This window comes from Bos indicus x Bos taurus, chromosome 15, assembly GCF_003369695.1.
Source record: "Bos indicus x Bos taurus breed Angus x Brahman F1 hybrid chromosome 15, Bos_hybrid_MaternalHap_v2.0, whole genome shotgun sequence".
NCBI lineage: Eukaryota > Metazoa > Chordata > Mammalia > Artiodactyla > Bovidae > Bos > Bos indicus x Bos taurus.
The window spans coordinates 30,772,683-30,799,239 of NC_040090.1; the positions used below are offsets into that span (position 1 = coordinate 30,772,683).

Genomic DNA, 26,557 nt, shown 5'->3' on the forward strand with positions numbered 1-26,557 from the left:
GGTAACAGAAGACCATAACAGGTCACGCAAAGAAAGTGAATAGGCTTATCAACAAGGAGTTGTGGAGGTTCAATGGGGGAAAAGACAAAACCTGGGTTCCACTTTATGACTGTGGGTTTTGTAAGTCATTTCCTTCCCATGAGCTTCTGTTTCTTCATCTGCAAAAAATATGAAAGCCCTGCTTCTGGTAGTTATGAAACTCCTTGGAGCAACAGCGGAGAACGTACCAAGAAGGGTATCATGTGAAGAATTATAAGAAAGAAAATGGAGAAAGTGGGTGAAAGGCGGATGTGAGGAATGAGAAGCAAGGTTGAGGGCTCAGGAAAGAGGAACCATCTGCACACCTAAGGCCTTCCGACTTCACCTGCACTTGTCTGGGTCAATTCCATCTCCTTTCCGGCCCCGCCTCCGCCCCAATTCTCTCCCCTCCCCTCAGGCTGCGACTGGCCACACTTCGCATGGCCGCCACGCTCAGCCGCTTTCCACCACGCGAAGGTGGCGCGCGCGCTCTGGGGCCGCCACCTCACTCCTATCTCTGCCTGCCCTTGACCTCTTTCGATTGGTTCATCCAGTAACTGACGTAAATGCTCCCTATTCCACCTCCAACAGTTCCTCCAGCCTCCGCCCCACCACCTCCCTGCATCTCCTCAAGCCAGTGGAAACCTAACCACCCCTGATCTCCGCTGAGCGGGCGGAGCCGGGAAAGCAGGCTGAACCAGGAAGGCGCAGTCTGTGGCGCGCACGCGCACGCACGCACGCACGCCGGGGCTGGCGGGGCGGCAGGCTCGCGCCCGGGTTCGCCCCGCGCCGCGCCACAGGCTCGCGCACTCAGCAGGTTGGGCTGCGGCGGCGGCAGCTGTGGAGCTGAAGCGCTGCGTGTGAGAGGTCCCAAACGCTTCTGCGGCTCCCACTCCGCCACCCTCACCTCAGTTTCGGTGCCGGGTGCTGAGAGGGGAAAGGCTCTAGCCTTGGGATCCCCCCACCCCTAGCACGCCCCTGGCTGCTTCCGACACCGCCTTCATTCCCTTTCTAGCTGCGGGCCTCGCTAGGTGCTAGGCGACTCCGAGGGGAGGCGACGGCGACGGCTGCCTGTCTGTGTAGAGGAGCCCTGCTCTCCAGCCTTGCTCCGCCGCCGGGCCCTGCAGGGGCCGAGATAGCTCGGCGCCGGCCCTTCCTCTAGCTTCTTCGTTAACCGGTTGGAGCAGCGTCGGTCCGGGAGGTCTCTGGGCTGAGGCGGCGGCAGCTTCTCCGGCTCCATCATGTCCGCGGGCGGAGACTTCGGGAATCCGCTGAGGAAATTCAAGCTGGTGTTCCTGGGGGAGCAGAGCGGTGAGTGCGCGGCTCCCCCACTCCTGGCGGCTGGCCGTGGCTTCTCCGCACCGCCCCCCAATGCGGCCTTTCAGTCCGTGAAGGCTCCCTGCGGGCCTCGCGTTCGCGCTCGGTTCTACCCCCCGCAGCCCCTGCTCGTATTTGGTTCGCCGACCCCTCTTCGCCACCCGTTCCTCTTCCCATGATCCGTCGCTCGGATTTTGACCCTTCAGTCCCCGACTCCACCGGCTCCGTTCCCCGCAGCCCGGCCCTCTCGGGTCGATCTGCCCTCCCCACTCCTCACCCCGCCCAGCCCCAGCCTCCTGTCCATCCCTTTCTTCCTCCGTTCTCCGTCGTCTCGCCTACCCCAGCTCCCTCCCTTGAGCCCCACCCTTGTTCCTTGCTCTTATCCCAGTTGGTCTGCTCTGTGAGGCCCACCCGGGAAGCCCCACGGTGGGTAACCGGCCCTCTTCAGCCTAGCGCTATGAGGGTGGGATCTGGGCGTTGTTTTCCCCAGAGGTTTAGCCGCGAGAAGTGCGGGTCTTACCGAAGGTGGGAAGTAGGTGGGGGGGGGGGGGGGGGGTCCTAGGAAATTATTGGATTGTTTTCACCTGGGTGGGGAATTGGCCGGGGTTTTGGAGGATATATATCTGAATTGGAGGGGACTTGAGGATGGAGTGGTTGGTGAGTGAGGGAGTGGCGGCGGCAGTGGCGATTTTTGCCCCTTGGGTTAGGCTGTGGCCCGTTGGAAAACCTCGTTTTCTTCTCTTGACGTTCATCCCTGACGATCCTTTCGGCAGTGTTCATGCCTTTCCAATCTCTGCCAGATGCTATGTCATGATCGTTTTACTTGGAATTTTTCACATCTCACCTCTCCTTTTTTTGCTTCAAGGCGAAGCAGTATCTGATTCTCCTCACGGTGGTGCAGACAGAAATTACTGGGGAGGTGTTAATTATTCCATTTCATTAGTATTTTCCAAATATATATCAATATTTAGGATTCCTTTGAGAGACGGGTTTAGAATAACGAACATCTTTGTTTTGTAGGATTTCATTTGGGCTTTGGGAGTAGAGAAGAGTAGAGAAGGAATCGATTCATCCACTTGTTATCTAAATTAGATTTGAATATGTAATATCATTTTGACTAAATGATTCTTGTATAGTTAATATTATTTAGTATCTGGTGAGTGAAATTGTTATGTCATTTACCTGGTCAAACTTGTGCTGTCATTGTACTTTGTATTAGATATAAGGTTCTAATTTTGTGATGACCGGCTCTAAAATTACTTCTTATGGTAATTCCAGTTTTATGCTATATTATGCAAACTTCAAACTCTGTAGTTTAGCGATTATCATGCTCTGTTGTTTTTCTCACATTTTTCTTGTCTTTAAAATCGAGTCATTGAGAGATTAGTTAGTTTCTCCCGAGTCATCAGACAATTGAGTTACCTGCTAGATATTTTAGGTTAGGCTATAGAAAACATTTCTTTTGATGGGAAAGAAGATAACTGATAGATAGCAAATAAATTCGGAGCTCTTATTACTACTTTGAACTATTTATACTAATTGGAATGGCATTAAAGTAGGTTAATAATAGTTGCAAAATTGCTTCCAGTTGGACTTGAGGAATCGTTTTTCTCCTTTCATAAATAATCTTTTCTCCCTGACCTCTTATCAAGTCTCCTCTTTGCGTATTTTTCCTGAAGTAAATATAAACTTGTTCCTTTAAGTAACTTAGTGAAACCTCTGAGATTGATCCCTGTCTATGTATTTTGACAGTTTCAAGACAGTACCATACATAAAATACAACTATTGGTCATTATTGATAAATAGGACACACATACACACACACACACAAAGTGCTTATGGTGCACTCTAGGGATTTTATTGCCTGCCTTACATTGTGATGCACAGCTATTTAGTTTGCATGAAAAATACATTAATCTCTGTCTTAAGAAGATTTTAGTGTGAGTAGAGACCATAATTTAAGAATCTGCGAGTTTCCTTTGGACTTCTTGAGTATTTATATTCTAATTCACATTGCAGAGTTTTATGGCTTCTCATTTAATTTCTTAAGTCTTAACTAACTCCCCTTCCTTCCACCGTCTTAAATTTTTTATAACTAGACTTGATTTTTTAGAACAGTTTTATATTTACAGAAAAATTAAGATCGTGCAGAGATCCCATCTAACCCCACCCGGTTTCGTCTATTATTAACATCTTATATCTCTATGGTGCATTTGTTACTGTTAATGAACCAATTTTGATGCATTATTAACTAAAATATATAGTTTATTCAGGTCTTCTTAATTTTTATCTGTCTTTAAACATTCAATTCAGGATGTCACATTACATTTGGTTGTCCTGTCTCCTTCGGCTCATCTTAGATTTTTTCTTTTAGCATTGTGTTTACATGCTTTTTAACTATGTAGAACTGTGAGATTAATTATCTTTTGAGACCACTGTATTGCTCAGTAATACCACCCATTGGCTTTGGAAAGGTTGATCTCTGTTTTCACAAGCAGTGTCTGTAGTTTTCTTATGCATTAGCAGAAGTCTAGAGTCCGTGTCATCTTGATTTAACTCATGAATTTTTTATTTTTAGGTTTTAGAATTCCACAATTCATCTTTCAAAGACTAATCTGTAGCAAAGCCTTGTCTCCTTAATAGCATTTACCATATTTCTAATTCTTACTTGTGTTTATTTTCGTCTGTTTCCCACAACAGAATGCAAGTCCCATGAAGATTAAAAATTATTTTTTTTGTTCATTGTATCCCCAGTGCCTAGAAGAGTGCCAGGCTTATAGCAGGTACTCAGAATGAATGATGATTGAATCTGATAGTAACCAAAGCCAGAGTCATCTTTGTTTTGGTGAAGTCTACATTTTTTCCTTATGCAATTAATAGTAACAGTAACTCTTTTGGGAGGGGGAGGCTGCACTGCATGGTTTCTGGACCCAACCTGGGATTGAACCCAGGCCAGCCAGTGAAAGTGCGGAGTCCTAACCACTGGACTGCCAGTGAATTCCCAACAATAACATTTTGTACTTACATTATTTGATTGTATATAGGGATAGTCCATATGCTCAGGGGGCATGGATTCCAATAATTTACATACAGCCTTAATCATGGCGCATAAAAAAAGTGACCATAATTTTATACCTTTTTTTTTAGTTGAACAAAATTAGTTTTGTATTGTTAAAGTTATTTTAAATTATTTTCTTTTATTATAGTGCCTGCTGCTGCTGCTAAGTCGCTTCAGTCGTGTCCGACTCTGTGCGACCCCATAGACGGCAGCCCACCAGGCTCCCCCGTCCCTGGGATTCTCCAGGCAAGAACACTGGAGTGGGTTGCCATTTCCTTCTCCAATGCATGAAAGTGAAAAGTGAAAGTGAAGTCGCTCAGTCGTGTCCGACTCTTAGCGACCGTATGGACTGCATGCAGCCCACCAGGCTCCTCCATCCATGGGATTTTCCAGGCAAGAGTACTGGAGTGGGGTGCCATTGCCTTCTCTGATTATAGTGCCTAAAATGTGTCAAATGATTATTAAAGACAGATTCATGGAACAGATTTGAAGTTAGGGCCCTCTCCAGTACTCTTGCCTGAAAAATCCCATGGATGGAGAAGCCTGGTAGGCTGCAGTCCATGGGGTCGCAAAGAGTCGGACACGACTGAAGCGACTTAGCAGCAGCAGCCACAGCAGACTGTTTTATTTAGCTTTTCAAAAAATTAAGGATCTGTGCTCTATAGTGAAGATGAATTGTTTAGTATTACGAAGTCTCATGTTGAATTAATGACATCAGTCTTGGTAATCTTAGTGCAGTAAACTTTTATGGTTTCTTTGTATTACAGTAGTATAGATGATTTAATAAAGAAATGTTGAAATACACATCTTAAATCTGTGTATTTAAATTTTATTTGAGGAACCTCTTTTGTTACTACTTTCAACCATTGTCTTGAAATGCAGAGGCACTTCTAAGAATGTCATGATAGTTTAGAGTAGAAAATAATACAAACAAATGTTATCAGTTACAAATTAGGAAGTGTAATCTCAAAAAGAAGCACATACCTGGCTTAGTAGTGCTTATTTTTTTACTTTTTATTACCTTTTTTACATTAGTTCTTTTGAATTGTAGTATGCAGTGTTGGAAAAAAAAATCTTAATATCAGAGATAAGAAATACTGAACAGTTTTGACTGGCTAGGTCAGTGCTCTTTGTTTCTTCTCAAAATCCTGTTACGGTTTCACAAATTGTTGAGGCTTCTAAAGAGCTTTTTATATTCCTGTTTACTGCATCAAAAGTTAATTGAGAAAAAAAATAGTTAATTGAGAAAATTTTAAAATATTTATTTCATCTAAAAATAATAGTATTAAATGTTACATGTTGACATAATCATTTTAATGAAAGAGAACTATTTTCCAAACAAAAATTTAGTGAAAGAGTGGCATCGTTTTGCATATTTGCAAATCTCTGTAATGTCTGATATATTAAACGTCATCTGGTTCTAATAACTGCTTCTGCATTCAGTCTCTTATAACATCACACATCATATAGGCTCTGAGAAACTCCAGTATACACTCAAGAGAGAATGAAAGTGATAAAAAGCCAAATAACATCTTGATTTTATGAAAATGGTTTTGACCCTCAAGAGAGTAGTGGGCCCAGCCAAAGGGACCTAGAGATCTTGGGAGTTGGTGGACCATATTTTGAGAACTACTAGGTTCTAGATAATATTAAACCAGTTGTATCTTATAGCTTCATATTGTATTTAGAACGGAAGGAATTTTTTCCATATCTTGTTTTGAAATGGTAAAGCTAATCAGTAAAGCTAGTAATTATGAGCACAGTGTTTTATTTTAACTCTAATCACTGATGTTGGGCAAATTATTGACTTCTTTATAAAATAAAAATAATAGGACCTATCATACACAATTATTGTGGAGATTAAGTTAGTTAATAAAAGGTAAAGTATTTAGAAGAGTGCCTGGCACTGAAAACTGCTATGTGGTCAAATAGTTTAATATGAGCCTACTCTTAAGAAATAAACATTTCATCATGGAAGAAATATATAATGGGATTCCCAGATGGCTCAGTGCTAGAGAATCCACCTGCCATGCAGGAGACACAGGAGATTCAGGTTTGATTCCCTAGGTCAGGAAGATCCCCTGGAGGAGGAAACAGCAACCAGCTCTAGTATTCTTGCTGGGAAAATCCCGTGGATAAAGAAGTGTGGTGGGCTACAGTTCTTGGGGTCGCAAAGAGTCAGACATAACTGAGTACACACACATGCACACACAGTATAGTGTGATGAGTGCAGTTACTTTGAAAGGTATAAGTAAAAGGTACAGAGAAGTGACAGAGGAGTATGGTGTTTCGGGAAAGGTACGTTGTAAATATGACTGTCACTGTTATTGTTTTCCCATCTATTTGCCATGAAGTGATGGGACCAGCAATAACCTCAGATATGCAGATGACACCACCCTTATGGCAGAAAGTGAAGAGGAACTAAAAAGCCTCTTGATGAAAGTGAAAGTGGAGAGTGAAAAAGTTGGCTTAAAGCTCAACATTCAGAAAACGAAGATCATGGCATCCGGTCCCATCACTTCATGGGAAATAGATGGGGAAACAGTGTCAGACTTTATTTTTCTGGGCTCCAAAATCACTACAGATGGTGACTGCAGCCATGAAATTAAAAGATGCTTACTCCTTGGAAGGAAAGTTATGACCAACCTAGATAGCATATTCAAAAGCAGAGACACTACTTTGCCAGCAAAGGTCCGTCTAGTCAAGGCTATGGTTTTTCCAGTGGTCATGTATGGATGTGAGAGTTGGACTGTGAAGAAAGCTGAGGGCTGAAGAATTGATGCTTTTGAACTGTGGTGTTGGAGAAGACTCTTGAGAATCCCTTGGACTGCAAGGAAATCCAACCAGTCCATGGGGTTGCAAAGAGTCAGACACAACTGAGTGACTGAACTAAACTGAACTGAATGATGGTAATGGTGAAGATGGAACTCTTGAGAGTCCCTGGGACTGCAAGGAGATCCAACCAGTCCGTTCTAAAGGAGATCGGTCCTGGGTATTCTTTGGAAGGACTGATGCTGAAGCTGAAACTCCAATACTTTGGCCAGCTTTTTCACTCTCCACTTACACTTTCATTAAGAGGCTCTTTAGTTCTTCACTTTCTGCCATAAGGGTGGTGTCATCTGCATATCTGAGGTTATTGATATTTCTCCCAGCAATCTTGATTCCAGCTTGTGCTTCATCCAGCCCAGCATTTCTCATGATGTACTCTGCATATAAGTTAAATAAGCAGGGTGACAGTATACAACTTTGACATACTCCTTTCCCAATTTGGCACCAGTCTGTTGTTCCATGTCCAGTTCTAATTGTTGCTTCTTGACCTGCATACAGATTCTTAGGAGTTCTCGCAGGAGAAGATGAGCACACGTCCTTCTACTCTGCCATCTTGGAGAAAATCCCAAAAAGGAACATGGGAGAAAGTTTTTTTAGACCTTGTGTATCTGAAAATGTGTTTGTACAGCCCTTACACTGAAGTTTGGTGGTGTTAGAATTTTAGGTTGGATGTGTTTTTTCTTCAGAAATTTGAAGACATTAATATATTGTCTTGTAGTGTCTAGTGTTGCCGTTATAACTCTTCGTCTTTTGATCGTTCATGATAATGTGTTTGTTTTCATTTTATGTGCTGAGTAATAGGTGTAAATCCTTTCAAATTGGAAACAAGTTTCGTTTCAGGAAAATTTCTTGACTTAACTAATGTGATATTCTGTTCTCCATTTTCACTCTGGAATTCTTATTAGACCTTGTGGATTGATCCTCTAATTGTATTTTATCTTGTCCCTTTTTCATTTGTTTCTGTTTTAATTCTCAAAAGATTTTCTCAACTTCTATTACATTTATTTGTGCTATCATTTTAATTTCAAAGAGCTCTTTGTTTTCTGATTGTTTCTGTCTGTAGAATTTTTTTTGAGTCTAGCATCTTCTCTTGTCACTAAAATTTTTTTTATTGAAGTGTAATTGATTTTCAACGTTTGTTAATTTCTGCTGTATCTCTTGTCATTTTGAGAACATTAAAAGGATTTGACTTTCTCATTACTCAGTTTTTTGTAAATTGCTTTTTACTTTTTATTCTAGTTTTTTAATTTCTTGTTTGATGTGGTCCTCAGAGAACTAGTATTCTTAACTGTCTGCCTTTTTTTAAGAGTTGAGCACAAAAATTTGCTTTTAAGCTCTTAGGTGGGTTTATTGGGCATCTCTGTAGGACAATTTGCCTGATTTCTTTTGGGGGAAAGTCTCTGATGTTAGCTCTTTTAAGTCTTTTTGCCAGTCACATTTCTTAAAGGAGAGTTGTCCAGTGTTCTGCTGGAGAGGATAAGTTTGGTTGCCAGCTTTCTTGGAGCTGAATGGAGATGTGTACTTTAAATTAGAAGGTGAGTTAAGTTGTTTATAATAGGGAAATAGAGAATGTGATTTAGATAGATTTTAGGCCACCTCTGGACTAAAGATATTTTGATCTATAGTTCCATTTCACAAAAAGACTGAGTTCGTTTAGTTTTAGATAAAGCATTCCTTTTGTACTTCCAAAATTCTTAAAACTTTCCTCTCTAGAATATTGTACATTTGTTTTCAAAGTTTTTACTGTAATATTCTGTCTTTTATGTAAACACAATCTAAATGGTTACTTTATTCTAAATCTGATAGTTCTTAAGGCTGCACAAAATCCATCTTAGATCTTTTAAATTTCTGTACTTGGTGTCTAGCATAATGTCCTTCATATAGGCAACCATAAGATATTGAATCTGGCCAGTCATTAGGAAACTGATCTTTAAGAAGATGACCTAAGCACCAGCATATTGACATTAAGTAAATAGAACAAAACTGGATGGCTATTGCAGTTATTAATTTGCAACCTCTTATGTTTGTTTTTCAAGTTGTTTAATATGGAATGTTTATTTCCTTTGGTCCATGAAATTTTTATAGTTAATGTGATGTGGGGGAAAAGTTGGAGGGCAAGAGTTAGGGATACTGAACTATGATCTTTGCTCTACCACCTTATATAGTATGTGCTCTTAGAGTTTATTTTAATCTCTATGTAAAATGAAAAGAATCTACCCATATAATGTGGGTTGCATAGGCTCCATGCAGGGCTTTACTGTCAGCACCCTCTCGGTATTCCTACCGATTTAATCCTCACAAAGTCTCCAGAAATTGAAAATAGTTCCTCTCCACAGAAAGACTGAGTATGTTTAATTTTAAATAGAGGATTCTTTTTGTACTTCCAAAATTCTTAAAAACTTTCCTCTCCAAAATATTATACATTTGTTTTCAATATATTTACTGTAGTATTTAGTCTTTTATGTAAAAACAATCTAAGTGGTTATTTCAGTCTCAGTCTGATTGATATTCTTTCTCTATATGTTTGTTTACTTGACTGTGTTGGGTCTTAGTTGCATCATGCAGGGTCTTTTGTTGTGGCGCGTGGACTCTAGTTGTGACGTGCAGGCTCCGTCGTTGCAGCATGCGGGCTCTCTAGTTGCAAGGCATGGCCTCCGGAGTGCTCGGGCTTAGTTGCTCTGCAGCATGTGGGATCTTAGTTCCCCCATGAGGGATTGAACTTGCCTCCTCTGCACTGCAAGGCAGATTCTTAACCACTATTTATTTTCATTTTACCATGAGGAAATTGAGGCACAGATAAGTTCAAATAACTTTTCTCAGTAGTGTTGAGTTGGCCAAAAAGTTGCTTTCATTTTTTTAAGTTAAAAAATAAAAGACACATTTTTCATTTTCACCAAGAACTTGATTGAACAGCCTATTCGCTGTTTTGTTCTACTACCTTCTACCATTTTTAAGGTAACTTCATAATTCCATCTTCCCAAAACTTTTTATTTTTTTGAGCAAAGAACTGTTCCAGGTGCCTTTTACAGTCTTCCAGGGAGTTGAGAGTTTTTCCATTAAGAGAACTTTATAAAGACTGAAATAAATGGACATCTGAAGGTACAGTGTCTGGTGAATATGGCAGATGAATCAGAACTTCCCAGCCAAGCTGTAGCATGTATCATCAGAGAAACATACAGTCTTGCATTATCCTGATGGAAGATTGTTTGTTTTCTGTTGACCAGTTCTGGATGCTTTTCCTTAAGTACTGCTTTCACTTAGTCTAATTGGGAGCAGTTCTTCTTGGAATTAATCATTTGGTTTTCCAGGAGTTCATAATAGAGGACCCCCTTCTAATACCACCGTGTATACAACATCATCCGGAGAAGGCACTGGCGACCCACTCCGGTACTCTTGCCTGGAAAATCCCATAGACGGAGGAACCTAGCAGGCTGCAGTCCATGGGGTCGCTAAGAGTCCGACACGACTGAGCGACTTCACTTTCACTTTTCACTTTCATGCGTTGGAGAAGGAAATGGCAACCCACTCCAGTGTTCTTGCCTGGAGAATCCCAGGGACGGGAGCTTGGTGGGCTGCAGTCTATGGGGACACACAGAGTCGGACACGACTGAAGCGACTTAGCAGCAGCAGCAGCAGCATACAACATCATCATCTTTGAATGAAGACCAGCCTTTGGTGTGGTTGGTGGTGTTTCATTTTGCTTGTTCCATGATCTCTTCCATTCCACATGATTGCGCAGTATCTAGTTTTCATTGCCTGTCACAGTTTGTTTTAAAAACAGAACGTTTTCATAGAGATTTGCATGCAGAAATACAGTGAACTTATATGGAACCCAGACATCAAAGTGATTAACAAAACCAAGCTGATTTTCAGCCCGTGGTTTTCAGCGCTTGATTTAGATATTTTGAGTATATCAGCTATATTCCACATGGTATAATGTTGATTGTTCTCATTTAATGTCTTTGCTTTGATTGCTATCAACTTCGATTGGTCTACCCAACTGTGGAGCATCATCTATTGAGAAATCTCCAGCATGAAGCTTTGCAGACCACTTTTGACATGTTCCATCAGTCACAGCACCTTCTTCATATACTGTGCGTCTTTTTTGCATTTTAGTTGGTTTCTACCTTTATTGAAATAATAAAGCTTAATATGCCGAAAATGATCCTTTTTTCTTCCATCTTCAAAATGACTACACAAAAATTCATGAATTTTGATAATTTTTTTAAAAAAAATGTACACTGATATGACATCTGTCACAATACAATCTGATTTTGTTTTGAATGAAGTTAAAGATATCTGAGTGCTACTAGAGCCATCTTAATGGGGAAAAAAGAATGAACCTTTTACTTGGCTAACCCCAATATATACAAATGTATACAGTTTAGTAACTGGCCACACTTGGGTTTCCGCTCAGCAGTCTGGTTCTGGAGCTCTAGTACTGAAACACAAAATCTGTACTACCCTTCCTTGATAAATTTTGTGTAGGTGAAATTTGTGCAGAAAGTACAGGATACTTTGGTGTTCCTGAAACAATAAGAGTGAAAAAACTGTAATCATCTGTGGAAAGCTGAACTATATGAACTAAGTCTGTTACATAAATTTAAGTGTTTCTCAGGTATTTTGCTGTACTGGAATTTTGTAATTTACATGACAATTTTTAATACATGTCACTTAAACTGTTAAGTAGATAGTAAGATAAACAAATTAGTTTTAAAATTCAGTGGCTTTGATAAAATTTGCTTTGGTGATTGTTACTGGCTAATACTGAATTATCAAAATCACTTCAAAATGTTGCTTATACTCAAGGAACATTATAGGTTTATTTAATCATGGAATTAAAATGTGATATTCAAATGAGAATTGTTTAGTCACCTCAAGAAGCAAAAGTACAACTGAAAAAAGTCTTTGAATTTGTAATATCTTACAGAAAAGATAATGGCTTATTAATTTTCAGTTCTAAGATCTGAACAATAGGAGAAAGGCTTAAGCTAAAACATGTGAATTTAAGTCATATATATGGAAGAATTTCCTGACTGAAAACATTGTAGAAGCATTAAGAGTGGGTTATGAAATCACCTGAAGATACTTCCTTTTTTGAACAGAGAAATGATTTCTTGGGAGAGTTAGGCGTGCTCAGACAGAACCAGAAGTATAACTACAATGCTTAACATTCTATTTTGTGTTCTGCAGAACCATATTTGTTGATAATTAAATGTTCTTATTTGTTAGTTTTAGTTGGTCTTACCTCAATATAAGCTTCATTTAATCAGACCTTCTGGTGATGGTCTGGATAAATTTATTTGTATAATATAGAATAAATTACATGACATGGGTTGGGAGTGGGATAGAAAAAAAGGTATTAGAGTATAATGCTATATGAAGTTTTGTATGTATGGTTGCACAGGAGTGTTAGGTACAAATGCTAAAAATACTGTTGAACAAAAAATGAATAGCCACAGTGTTCAGTATGAGATTGGTTAGTGTTTGAAATGATCATTTAAATTGCTTTTATATGGGAGGATATAATGAATGTTGTGTAGTCACTAAGTTGTGTTCGACTCTGTTTCCACCGCATGGACTGTAGCCCTCCAGGCTCCTCTGTCCATGGGATTTCCCAGGCAAGACTACTGGAGCAGTCGCCATTTCCTTCTCCAGAGGATCTTCCTGACCCAGGGATCAAACCCACATCTCCTGCATTGCAGGTGGTATCTTTACTGCTGAGCCACCAGGGAAGGCATGTAATAAATGTACCAGTAGGGATTTTGAAAACTGTTTTGGAGAAGTAAGCTTAGCCGAAGAGCTCTGAATGAATACAGAAGAAATGCAAATACCGAAGAAATGCTGTTTTAAAATTAGATATGTTTAATATTTATGTGAAAAGGAGCTATTCTAATTTCTGGAAATCTTGTGATCATTAGTGGGTAGGAATAATTCAAAGAGGACTAAAATATGTCTTTAGACAATGTAAAAGAGCCACCTAAGTAGACTATACTCTTGCGCTGAAATATTGGGGTATGAGGAAGATATAACAACTTCAGGGCTTGACCAGATCCTGATCTACTATTTGGAGATTCTGTCTTTAAAACAAAACAAAAACTAGTTGAACTAAAATACTAAAGAATTTATCCTCCACACCTAAATAATATATACCTATATTGTAAGGTATGTTTATTGGCAGTTTTAAATCCCATGAGAGCAAAGCCTTTAGTTTTCTTATTTCTTGTAACTTAAAAATTATGCTGGAAATGTTAATAGAGTTGTAAGGAGGGTATTTTTGAGCTTTGCTTTTTTCTTTGGGTTTTTAGTTTTGATTACTTTATTGTATTATCAGAAGTATTTTTCCAAATCAAAATTATTTGGTTAAATTCTGCCATGGACAGAAAAGTTAAGGTGTACATCAAAGAGACTATACTCACAGTTTAAAGAAAAACTTTAAAAGTCAGTGACAGAGACACTGTGATAGTCTTAAACTGTTGCTTCATTCTCCTTCAAAACATGTGTCCTTTATTCTCCATAAAGAAAAACCAAACGTGTAATTTTTTCTTCTAAATAGACCAACTTATGCTTGCTTGCGTTTTTCACTTTTTTTTTTTTTTTGCGTTTTTCACTCTTAATGACAACTTTTTCATAGAAAATGTTAGCTTTAATGTAGATAGATGTATCAGTCTATAAAAATCTGAGTTTTGTGTCCCATTTTAAGTAGTTTTTCCATAGTGTGAGTAATGGAGATAGCTTCCCGTATAATACTTTAGAAATTTTGCTTTGCTTTTTGTGTTTTGTTTTGCCTTTCACATTTAGGTTTATAATCCACCTGAAATTGTATTTATGTGTACTATCACATAGATGTCAGGTTTAATTTTTTTCAATATGGATGTGTAATTATCCCAACATCATATATTTTAAAACATTTCTTTTCCTCAGTGCTCTGCCATGTCAATTTTTTAATGAATGAATGTCTGTAAATTCATTTTACAAACAGTCTGTTTCTGGAATTTCTGTTCTGATCATTGCTTTGTCTACTATTGCAATAATACAAAACCTACTCATAACTTAATATAAAAATTATTGATTTACCAGAGAGCAAATCCTCCCACCTTATTCTTTTTATTTAAGAGTGGCTTGGCAATTCTGGACTTCTGCGACCATGGGAAAAATTTTTTAAGTAGAGCTTCAATGTTTTAGTAAGATTTAAGATTTTCTTTTCTTATTTTTTCTTATTTTTCTAGGACTGTGTACATTTCATCTAATGTTTCAAACTTATTAGCACAAGTTATTCATGTTCTAATGTCTGTGGGATCTGTCTGTAGTCATGCTTCATTAGTTTCTAATACTCATTATCTGTACCTTTCATTCCTTGGTAAGATTTACTAAAGGTTTATAAGTTTAATTCTGGAGAAGGAAATGGCAACTCACTCCAGAATTCTTGCCTGGAAAAAATCCCATGGACAGAGGAGCCCAGCGGGCTACAGTTCATGGGGTCACAGGGTTGGATGCAACTGAGCACATATAAATTTAATGTGTTTTTTTTCCCCCAGAAAACTATTGACCAGCCTTGCTGATTCTCAGTCATGTGTTTTCTGTCTTATTTCTGCTTTTTATTTCCTTTCTTATGGTTTCTTTGGTTTATTTGCTGATGTTTTCCATCTTCCTAAGAGAGAAATATATAGCTCTGGGTTTTTTTGTTGTCATTGTTTTCCTAATATATGCTGCATATAAGTGTGTGTGTATAATTGTATAAAATTCGCTTTAGGTACTATTGTACTGTTTTGGAGATTTGTTATGCAGCATTTTTGTTATTCAGTACAAAATGCTTTCTAATTTCTGATTTCTCTTTTGACTTATTGGTTATTTAGAAGTTATTATTTTCAAACACTTGGGGAATTATTTTTTATAATTTTCTTTATATTTTTGATATCTAATTGTACTGTGGTCAGAGAATGTATTTTCAGTGTTTTTAATTTTCTTGAGACTTTATTTATGGTCCATATGTTATGTCAGTTTTAATAAGTATTCCCTGTGTGTTTGAAGAGAATGTGTATATATTAGGTGCAGAATTCAATATATGATCACTGGATCAGTTTTGTTAATCAAGTGGTTCAAATATTCTGTGTCTTTATTCAGTTTTTGTCCTGTTATTGAGAGACGTATGTTAAAATTTCTCATGATTGTGTCTCTGTATGTTTATCCTTGTAGTTTTTCCATTTTTAACTTGTGTTTTTGAGCCTTTGATATTAGGTGTGCACAAATTTGGAATTGTTGTTATAGTCTTGGTGACTTGAACCTTTTATCATCATCAGGTGTTCCACTATTTCTAGTAATGCTTTTTGCCCTTAAGTTTACTTTGATGTTATCCACCTGCCAATGCAGGAGATGTGGGTTCGATCCCTGTGTTGGGAATATCCCCTGGAGGAGGAAATTGCAACCCACTCCAGTATTCTTGCTGGGACATCCCATGGACATAGGAGCCTAGTGGGGTACAGTCCATGGTGTTGCAAAAGTCAGACATGACTGAGTGAATGAGCACGTACTAATATACTTACTCTGATGTTAGTATAGGTTTGATTGGAGGATAATTACTTTACACTATTGTGATGCTTTTTGCCATACATCAACATGAATCAGCCATGGGCGTACCCATGTTCCCTCCCTCTTAAGGGCTTCCCCAGCTGGCACTAGTGGTGAAGAACCTGCCTGCCAGTATAGGAGATGCAAAAGATGAGGGTTCAATCCCTGCATTGGGAAGATTTCTGGAGACAGCATGACAACCCACTCCACTATTCTTGACTAGAGAATTCCGTGGAAGAGGAGCCTGGTGATCTACGTCCATAGAGTTGCTAAGAGTTGAACACAATTGAAGTGGCTTAGCACACGCACTCCCTCTTAAATCTCTCTCCCACCTCCCTCCCCATTCCACCCCACTGGGTTGTCACAGAACACTGGCTTTGGGTTCCCTGCATCATACAGCAAATTCCCACTGGCTATTTTACATATGGTAATATATATGTGTCACAAGCTGTAATCAAAGATTGCCTGGAGAAATATTAGCAACTTCAGATATGCAGATGATACCACCCTTATGGCAGAAAGTGAAGAGGAACTAAAGAGCCTCTTGATGGTGAAAGAGGAGAGTGAAAAAGCTGGCTTAAAACTCAGCATTCAAAAACTAAGATCATGGCATCTGGTTCCATCACTTCATGGCCAACAGAAGGAGAAAAAGTGGAAACTGAGGCAGATTTTATTTTCTTGGGCTCCAAAATCACTACGGACCGTGTCTGCAGCCATGAAATGAAAAGGTGCTTGCTCCTTGGAAGGAAAGCTTGACAAAGCTAGACAGCCTATTCAAAAGCAGAGACACCACTTTGCCGACAGAGGTCCGTGTAGTCAAAGCTATGGTTTCTCCAGTGGTCATTTGTGGATGTGAGAGTTGGACCATCAAGAAGGCTGAGTGTGGAATTGATGCTTTCTAACCATGGTGCTGGAGAAGACTCTTGAGTCCCTTGGACAGCAAGGAACTCAAACTAGTCAGTCCTAAAGTAAATCAACCCTGATTCATTGGAAGGACTGATGCTGAAACTGAAACTCCAATACTTTGGCCACCTGATGCGAAGAGTCAACTCATTGGGAAAGACCCTGATGCTGGGAAAAATTGAGAGTAGGAGGAGAAGGGGGCAGCTGAGGATGAGATGGTTGGATAGCGTCACTGATTCAATGGACAGGAGTTTGAGCCAACTCCAGGAGATAGTGAAGAACAAGGAAGCCTGACACGCTACAGTCCATGGGATCACAAAGAGTCGGACCGGGACATGACCTAGCAATTGAACAACAACAATGTATATGTTTCAATACTACTCAAGTCATCCTGCCCTCTGCCTCCCCCATTCTTACAAAAGTCTGTTCTTCATATCTGCATCTCCTTTGTGTGCTAAGTTGCTTGTCATGTGCTACTCTTTGCTACCCTATGGACTATAGCCCACAAGGCCCCTCTGTCCATGGGATTCTCCAGGCAGGAATACTGGAGTGGTTGCCATTTCCTACTCCAGGGGATCTTCACCAACCAGGATTGAACCTGCCTCATATTTCCTGCATTGGCAGGTGGGTTCTTTACCAGCAGCATCACCTGGGAAGCTGCCCTGCAAATAGGATCATCAGTTTCACCTTTCTAGATTCCATGTATATATGTTAATATATGATGCTTGTTTCTTTCTGACTTACTCATTCTGTGTAATAGGCTCTAGGTTCATCTACTTTATTAAAACAGACTCAAATGCATTCCTTTTTATAGCTGACTAATAGTCCTTTGTATATGTACCACAACTTCTTTATCCATTCATCTGCCAGTGGACATCTAGGTTGCTTCTGTGTCCTAGCTATGGTAAATAGTGCTGCAGTGAACATTGGGGTACATGTGTCTTTTCAGTTATGGTTTCCTGAGGGTATATACCCAGCAGTGCAATTGCTGGGTCATATGGTAGTTTTTTTTTCCCCCTAGTTTTTTAAAGAATCTCCATACTGTTCTCTATAATGCCTGTTGCATTCCCACCAACAGTGCAGGAAGGTTCCCTTTTCTCCACACCCTGTCTAGCATTTACCGTTTGTAGACTTTTTGATGATGCCCATTCTGACTGATGTGAGATGATGCCTCATTGTAGCTTTGATTTGCATTTTCCTAATATTGAGCATCTTTTCATTGTCTATTAGCCATCCATATGTGGATGCAGATTCTTAACTGTGGGACTGTCAGGAATGTCCCTCTGTCTTTTTACATTCATCATTTTTGTATTCTTATGTTTCAGATGTGTCTTAGTAGTCATCTAGTTAGGTTTTGTGTTTGTCCAGTCTGGTAATTGTTTTTAAAATTGGAACAGTACATTTACATTTTTTAAAAATATTTATGTATTTTTGGCTGTGCTAGGTCTTCATTGCTGCATGGGCTTTTCTGTAGTTGATGCAAGCGGGGATTAATCTCTAGTTGCAGGGTGGGGGTTTCTCATTGCAGTGGTTTCTCTTGTTGCAGAGCACAGGCTACAAGGAGCTTGGGCTTCAGTGTTTGTGGCACATGGGATCAGTAGTTGAGGTTCCTGACCTCTAGAGCACAGACCCAATAGTTGTGGTACATGGGCTTAGTTGCTCTGCAGCATGTGGGATCTTCCCTGGATCAGGGATCGAACCTGTGTCTCCTGCACTGGCAGGCAGATTCTTTACCATTGAGCCACCAGGGAAATCTAGTACATTTACATTTAATATAATTATATATTTGGATTAAAAATAAATCTACCATCATTTTAATGTGCTTTTTTTTGTCCCGAGTATTTCTTTTTTCTCTTGTGTTATTTGGATTTGTAGTCTTTAAAAAAATTATTCCATATTCTTTACTAGTTGGGGTGTTATACGTTTTTTTTTTTTTTCTTGCTATTAAGTGATGACCCTAGAAGTTGTGGCACACAGCCATGACTTACAAGTCTACAGGTAAGTGATTCCTTTACCCTTCTGGACAATTCAAGGACCTTGGCACTCTAACTCTACTTACCATTCTTCCTTCTGACTTGACTTACAATGTGTACTTTAAGTGTGTGTGTGTATAAAACCCCATGTTACCATTTCAGGCAACGATTAGATTTTTATTTTACAAGGAAACCTTTTTATTGAAGTGCAGCATGTAGAAAAGCATATAAATCCTAAGTGTCAGCTTGAATGAGGAAATTTGCTAGTCATATTGACCTGAATATTCCCATCCTTATGAAAGCTATTTCTTACATTGATTAGTAAATTTGGCCTTCTGGTTCTAAAACCTGTTTATTGAGTTTTATGATGTGTGTCCCTGTGAGCTATATCTATTTTTAACTTGCCAAAAATGCAGACTCTTGACAACCTTAGTGAATGCTGCCTACTTGGTGGTTTCTTTCATTATTTCATTTTGTGCAGGCAGGTACCAAAACTATGAGTGTAGCTGTGATCAAGATAGACAAGGTCCCTATTCTGCAGCTTATCATTTATAAATTGGGAAAGGTAAAATGGTAAACAATGCATAAATAAGGTAATTTGAGATGTTTCTTATATTGCCATTTTTTCTAGTTTTCTCCCACTATAAAAAGTGGATCTTGCTTTTCCTTACCTTGTGTGTGGGTGCGTAGTCACTCAGTTGTGTCCCGACTGTTTGTGACCTCCAGGCTCCTCTGTCCATGGGTATTCTCCAGGCAAAAATACTGGAGTGGGTTGCCATGCCCTCCTCCCAGGGGATCTTCACAACTCAGGGATCGAACCCAGGTCTCCCGCGTTGCAGGTGGATTCTTTACAGTCTGAGTCACCAGGGAAGCCCTTCCTTACCTTCAGTGAAGTTGCTCAGTCGTGTCCGACTGTTTGCAACTCCATGGACTGTATACTACCAGGCTCCTCCATCCATGGGATTTTCCAGGCAAAAATACTGGAGTGGGTTGTCATTTCCTTCTCCAGGGGATCTTCCTGACCCAGGGATTGAACCCAGGTCTCCCGCGTTGTAGGCAGACGCTTTACCGTCTGAACTACCTTAAATTTCTACAATTAGACTTTAAAAGTTCTTGAGTAAAGCTAATGTAAAACTTACGCTAGAATTTTGAACTTTGCACTCAACTGTTCTTTGAGGATGCAGATTTTTTTCTAGCTCATCTTTTTAAAATAATTTTTTTATTGACGTATAATTGATTTGTGTTAGTTTCTGGTGTACAGCAAAGTGAATCAGTTTTAGATATATATGTATATGTAAGTGTGTATGTATGCATATATTCTTTTTCATATTCTTTTCCACTATAGTTTATTATAGGATATTGAATATAGTTCCCTGTGCTATAAATAGAACCTCTTTATTTTCTATATAGTAGTTTGTATCTGCTAATCTCAGACTCCTAATTTATCCCTCCCCCACCTTCTTTTCCCTTTGATAACCATGTTTGTTTTCTAAGTCTGTAAGTCTCTGTTTTGTAAATAGGTTCATTTGTATCATATTTTAGATTCTATGTATAGGTGATAATCATTTGGTATTTGTCTTCCTCTTTGTGACTTATTTCACTTAGAATGATAATCTCTAGGTCCTTCCATGTTGCTACAAATGGCATTTTTCATTCTTTTTGATGACTGAGTAGTATTTCATTGTATATATACACCGCATCTTCTTTATCTATTCCTCTGTTGGTGGACATTTAGCTTGCTTCCATGTCTTGACTATTGTAAATAGTCTGGTATGAACATTGGGATGCATGTATCTTTTAAAATTAATTCAGCTCATTTTATCCTTAAGATACATTCATAGATGGATGTTGACTCTGTTGTGAGAATAAGTTAAAAGCCTTGCTGCCATCTAAAATACTTCTTGAAATACAATCTTAGGCTGAAAGTAATTTTTTTTTTTCCACTGCACCACGCAACTTGCACAGTCTCAGTTTCGTGACCAGGGATTGAACCTGGACCACAGCAGTGAAAGCCCAAAATCCTAGCCATTTGGCCACCAGGGAATTCAGCTGAGAGTAATGTTGAGAGGTAATTTAGTTTTTCTCTCCTCCAGGCAGAACTGTATCTGATACTGAATTCATAAGTTCATAATGTAACCAGAAAGAAAAGTTCCACAAAATTAGGTTACGTGAGCAAAATCTCAGAGGCTCAAAGGAACATGTTATGCAAGAAGAATAACTAATAGCCTTCCATCACTGTCAGATGTTTTTTATGTTTGGCAGGGGTAGGAGATGACAGTAGTTTGAGTGCCTGCTAAGGATCTTTAGCTTATGAATACTGGGGAGCATTAGAATGTTTATAAATTGATGAATGATACCTCTGGCAGTGGGCCTCCAAGGTGGCGCAGTGGTAAAGAATCCACTTGCAGTGCAGGAGACGTGGGTTTGATCCCTGGGTCAGGAAGATCCCCTGGAGGGGGAAAAGCAAACTTATTCCAGTATTCTTGCATGGAAAGTCCCATGGACACAGGATCCTGGTGGGCTACAGTCCATGGGGTCGCAGAGAGTCGGACATGATTGAGTGACTGAGCACAACATAACAACAAACTCTGGCAGCGTAGAGAATGGACACTTACTTTGCACAGTGCTTTCTTGTTGACTCTTGTATGGGTGCATATTTGTGTCTCAGTGCATCGTAAACTTCTCATGTCTTCAAGGCCTTACTGTTATTTGGTTTTCAATCTCATTCTCCAGCCTCCTTGTTTCCTAGCAGTTGGTAGTTTTGGAATGAAGTGAGAAATAGTAGCCATCCAAGAATTAATATATTTGTTTATGTTTTATTCATCAGTGAGTCTTTACCTGTATGTGAATATCTTTTCTGTCTTCTTGTGTAATTAACTATTTTTTGTTTTTACTTAGGATATCTCCATTTCATCAGCCTGGAAATTCATATTATAGATATAATGCCTTTAACATAAATATTATTGTAAAGAAATAAAAAATCTTTATTAAAAACAACTTTTGAGCCATATTGTGAAATTACTTATTTTAGCAATTTATATGACTGAATTCATTCTCCCTGTTTTTTTAATGTGATTGTACAAGTGTAGTTGTAGTTTTCTTCTTTTAAAAACTTTAGGAGAAACAATATCTTTATTCAGTTTTGGTCCTTAGAGAAAGGTTACTAGCTTTATTGAACTTCAGTGTTTTTGATTAGGTTTGCTACATGGGTGTAGTGTTAGCTTGGTTTAATTGATTTTCTGTTTTGCTGTAAAATTGCATCACCTAGGTGAGACATCCTGGGTATAATATTGCAATGAGTTTTGCTTTCAGCTGAGCTTTTTTGCTGTGGTCCCTAGGTACCTTTTTCAGGTGTCTTTGTTACCATGATGGACTACAGATAGTGTTGTGGTTTGTTGTATTTTTATGCTTAACTCTGTTACTAAAATCATAGCATCTGATTTAAACTTGTATTATCATAGCACATTAATCTTTTATAGTGGTTTATTTTTGTGGGGAAAAGTTAGAAAATCTACATATCTTGTCTCTTTCAGTGTTACTTGGCCAATGTAGCTGACAAGGTTCGAAGCAGTTGATAAATGTTCATTTATATATGTTGTAGAATAACTGAGACTTATCTTTTTATGCAAACATTAGTCTTATATTCTTTGAATCCTAAGTATTCTCGAAGAATATATTATGTAAGGAATTACTTTATAGAAGTTAACTTACAGAAGTTCTCTCTTAAATTAGTATCCTTTGGTTTTCTGGAGGCCCAATAATTAGTTCTCTAATCTTTAGTAATCTTTAGCACTGATAACTAATCAGTGCCTTTTTTTAGTTATCTTTAGTATTCCAATATTAAAATTATTATACATAGCAAAATTTACCATTTTAACTTATTTCTATTTATACAAGCTGTCCTTTACTGTTACTATCCCCCAGAGGTTGCTCAGATTCATGTCCATTGAGTTGGTGCTACTATATAACGATCTCATCCTCTGCCACCCCCTTCTCTTTTTGCCTTCAATCTTGCCCAGTATCAGGATCTTTTCCAGCCTGTCAGCTCTTCGGATCAGATGGCCAAAATATTGGAACTTTAACTTCTGCAACAGTCTTTCCAAGGAGTATTCAGGACTGATTTTCTTTAGGATTGACTGATTGGATCTCCTTGCAATCCAAGGGACTCTCACTTCTCCAACCCCACAGTTCAAAAGTGTCAATTCTTTGGTGCTCAGACTTCTTTGTGGTCCAACTCTCACATCCAGTATATTCACCTTGTTGTACAGTAATCACTATCATAGATTTTTAAGCACAGCTTTATTGAGATAAAACTGTATGCCACACAGCCCTGCTTTCCCGTGGAATCTGAAGGAACTCTCAGATTTTCCCCCTCTAAAACTGATACCTAGGTTAGGTCATCATGGTGACTGGAGAGAGGTTGTGAGAGCTGTTAGTTTTTAAATTTGGTGGATCAAAAGTGCTATAACTCCAGTCAGATTCAGCAAGATCATTCTGCAAGACCATCAGGTTCTAATCAAAGTCCAAGCATGTGATGTAAACCTGGTGAACACATTTACTTTGGTGCTTAAAGTAGAAAACCACTTCTATCTTATACTCCTGGTTTAGTTTTAGTTGGGATAATAGACGCTGTTGGAGGACATGTATTTGCTTTCAAGAAACCTGACAAGAGTTCTCACTACCAGCACATTTCAGGGGGCTACACAAAGTATGGTCTGGCAGGCAGTCAAATTTGTTTACACACTGCCAGAAAAACTGGACTTTAAACAAGGAGCTCCTGTATTTTACTGCTTACTGAGCTCTGCTCCACAGTACCCATGTGAAAGCTGGAGGAAGTATTCAGGTTATGGGGCTGGTGGAGGAGTTGGGTAGGCAGTGTGCCACATTGCTAGAGCTTATGGCTTAGAGGTTTTGTGCACAGCTGATTCTGAAGAAGGACAAAACATTGTTTAGCAAAATGGACGCCATGAAGTATTTAATCACAAAAAAGCTAAGTTGATAAAATTAGGAAATCTGTTTGTGAAAAGAAGTTGATGTGATTATTGAAATGTTAGCTAATGTAAATCTTAGCAATGATTTGAATCTTTTGTCACACGGAAGACAAGTAATAGTTGTTGGCAGCAGAGGTCCTTTGAAATAAATCCATGGGACATCATGGCAAAGGAATCTAGCATAATAGGATTTGCTCTGTATTCATCTACCAAGGAGGAATTTCAGCATTTTGCAGCAGTCCTTCAAGCCAAAATGGAAATTGATTAGTTAAGATCAGTAATGGGTCCTCAGTATCCATTGGAAAAAGTGGCCTAGCCTCATGGAGATGATATTCATAGCAGTGGGACTAGTGGAAAAATAATTCTCTTAAAATGATTGATCCTTTCATAGATTTCCTATGTAATTAGAGGTTTCTTACTTCAGTTTTATGTACGCTACATTTTCTTTAATTATCATTCATTTGACTCAGTGAGTTTTCTAATGTTAAAAAGATTTATCTTTAGAGATCATAGGCATTGGAGTGCAGTTTATTTAATACTGGCAGCATTCTTTATGCTTTCTGTCTCTCATCAAAGTACCATCATAGTAGGAAATTCTTGATACTTGATCAGTAATTCCATAATTTCAACTAAAACATCAAAAGAGGACTGCTTGATTTCCAAGCCTACTTCTTCAGATAAAGGTTCTTTAGCCTCTGCGTGCATGCATGTTCAGTCACTCAGTTGTGTCTGACTCTTTGTGACCCCATGAACTGCAGCCCACCAGGTTCCTCTGTCCATGGAATTTTTCAGGCAGGAATACTGGAGTGAGTTGCTGTTCCCTCCTCCAGGGAATCTTCCCAACCCAGGGGATAGAATCCCTGTCTCCTGCATTGGCAGGCAGATTCTTTATCACTGAGTCACCTGGGAAGCCCTTAGTCTCTGATTAATTTTTTGGACTAAACAAGACCCCCTTTTGAAACTAATCTCATCTAGATCTATAAGTCTGTCAGAAGGGCAAGATAAACAGTATCCAGATAAATTTGTTAATTTTCCAATATTTCCCAATACATTGTGACATTCACTAGTTTAATGGTTGATTACCAATGATCCATATATTCTGTGAGGACAGCAGCCTTATCTTTGGTATAATATGATACTAGGTATGTAGTTTCCAAATAGATAATTATTCATTGATTCAATTTCAAGGTAGAGTTAGAATTATCTTTTTATGTGATTGGGATTAAATATTTTTACTTCATTAATGAATTCGGCACATTGAGAATGATCTGCTTTTGTTTTTATAACATGGTAGCTGTAATAAATTCTAGAGGAAATTAAAAAAAATTTTTTTAATCATATACCATATAGTTCACTCATTTAAAGTGTACAATTCCATAGTTTTTAGTGTATTCGAAAGTTTTGCAATCATCACCAATATCACTAATGAACATAGATGCAAAACTTCAACAAAATCCAGCAATACATTGAAAGGATCATACACTGTGATCAAGTGGGATTTCTCTCAGGGATGCAGGGACTTTTCAGTATCAGCAAATCAACCAGTGTAATATACCACATCAACAAATTGAAGAAAAAACCATATGGTCATCTCAGTAGTTACAGAAAAAGCTTTTGACAAATTCAGCACCCATTTATGATAACAACTCTACAGGGTGGGGTATAGAGGGAACATATCTCATATAATAAAGGCCATATATGACAAACCCACAGCTGACATCATAGTCAACAGTGAAAAGCTGAAAAACGTTTCCTCTAAGATCAGAAACAAGACAAGGATGTCCACTCTCATCTCTTCTATTCAACATAGGTTTGGAAGTCCTAGCTTCGGCAATCAGAGAAGAAAAAGAAAGGGAATCCAATTTGGAAAAGAAGTGAAACTGTCACTGTTCGCAGATGAAACACTATACACAGAAGATCCTAAAGATGCTACCAGAAAACTGCAAGAGCTCATCATTGAATTTGGTGAAGTTGTAGGATACCAAATAAACACACAGAAATCTGTTGCATTTTTTTAAACTAATTTATTTTCAGCTGTGCTGGGTCTTTGTTGCTGCATGTGGGACAGATTTCTCTAGTTTTGATGGAGCAGGGGTTACTCTCTAGTTGTGCTTGGGCTTCTCATTGCGATGGCTTCTCATTGCAGAGCACTGGCTCTAGGACACATGGGCTTAGTTGCTCTGCAGCATGTGGAATCTTCCCAGACCAGGGCACCCCTGTCTCCTACATTGGCTACCAGGGAAGACCTCCGTTAGATTTCTATACACTAACAATAAAAGATCAGAAGGAGAAATTGAAGAAACAATCTGTACTGCTACATGTTAAAAAAAAAAAAAAAAGAAAAGACATTCTTTAATACCATAAGCAAAAATAAAGTGGAGTAAAGGCCTAAGTGTAAAATCAGATACTATAAAACCCTTAGAGGAAAATATATGCAGAACACTCCTTGACTTAAATTGCAGAAATATCTTTTTCAGTTTGTCTCCTAGAGCAATGGAAATAAAAATAAACAAAAAGGATCTAATTAAACTCAAAAACTTTTGCACAGAAAAATAGAACATAAACAAAACAAAAAGACAACCCACAGAATGGAAGAAGATATTTGCAAATGATGTGACTGACAAGGAATTAGTCTCCATAATGATACAAGTGAACTTAATCAAAACAGAAAGAGACTCACAGACTTGAGAAGGAACTTAAGGTTACGGGGTTGGGGGGGCGGTGAAGGGGGGAGGAGGGAAGGGTGGGTGAGTGGATAAATTGGAAGTTTAGAATGGACATGTACATACTACTATATTTAAAATAGATAACCAACCTCAGATATGCAGATGTTATCACCCTAATGGCAGAAAGTGAAGAGGAACTAAAGAATCTCTAAAGGAACTAAAGAACTAAAGGAC

General features: G+C 38.8%; 1 protein-coding gene and 1 pseudogene across 2 annotated transcripts in view; both read left to right on the plus strand.

Annotated features, from left to right (window-relative positions):
• Positions 1 to 760: 760 nt before the first annotated feature.
• The window catches only part of RAB6A (RAB6A, member RAS oncogene family), a 90,193-nt gene continuing 64,396 nt past the window's right edge, over positions 761 to 26,557 (plus strand). For both annotated transcript variants that reach the window (XM_027562945.1, XM_027562944.1), the window contains exon 1: positions 761 to 1,329. In XM_027562945.1, the coding sequence (XP_027418746.1) occupies positions 1,260 to 1,329 (70 nt within the window). In that variant the 5' untranslated portion in view covers positions 761 to 1,259. The remainder of the gene's footprint in view (positions 1,330 to 26,557) is intronic.
• LOC113905518 lies at positions 22,856 to 24,396 on the plus strand (annotated as a pseudogene).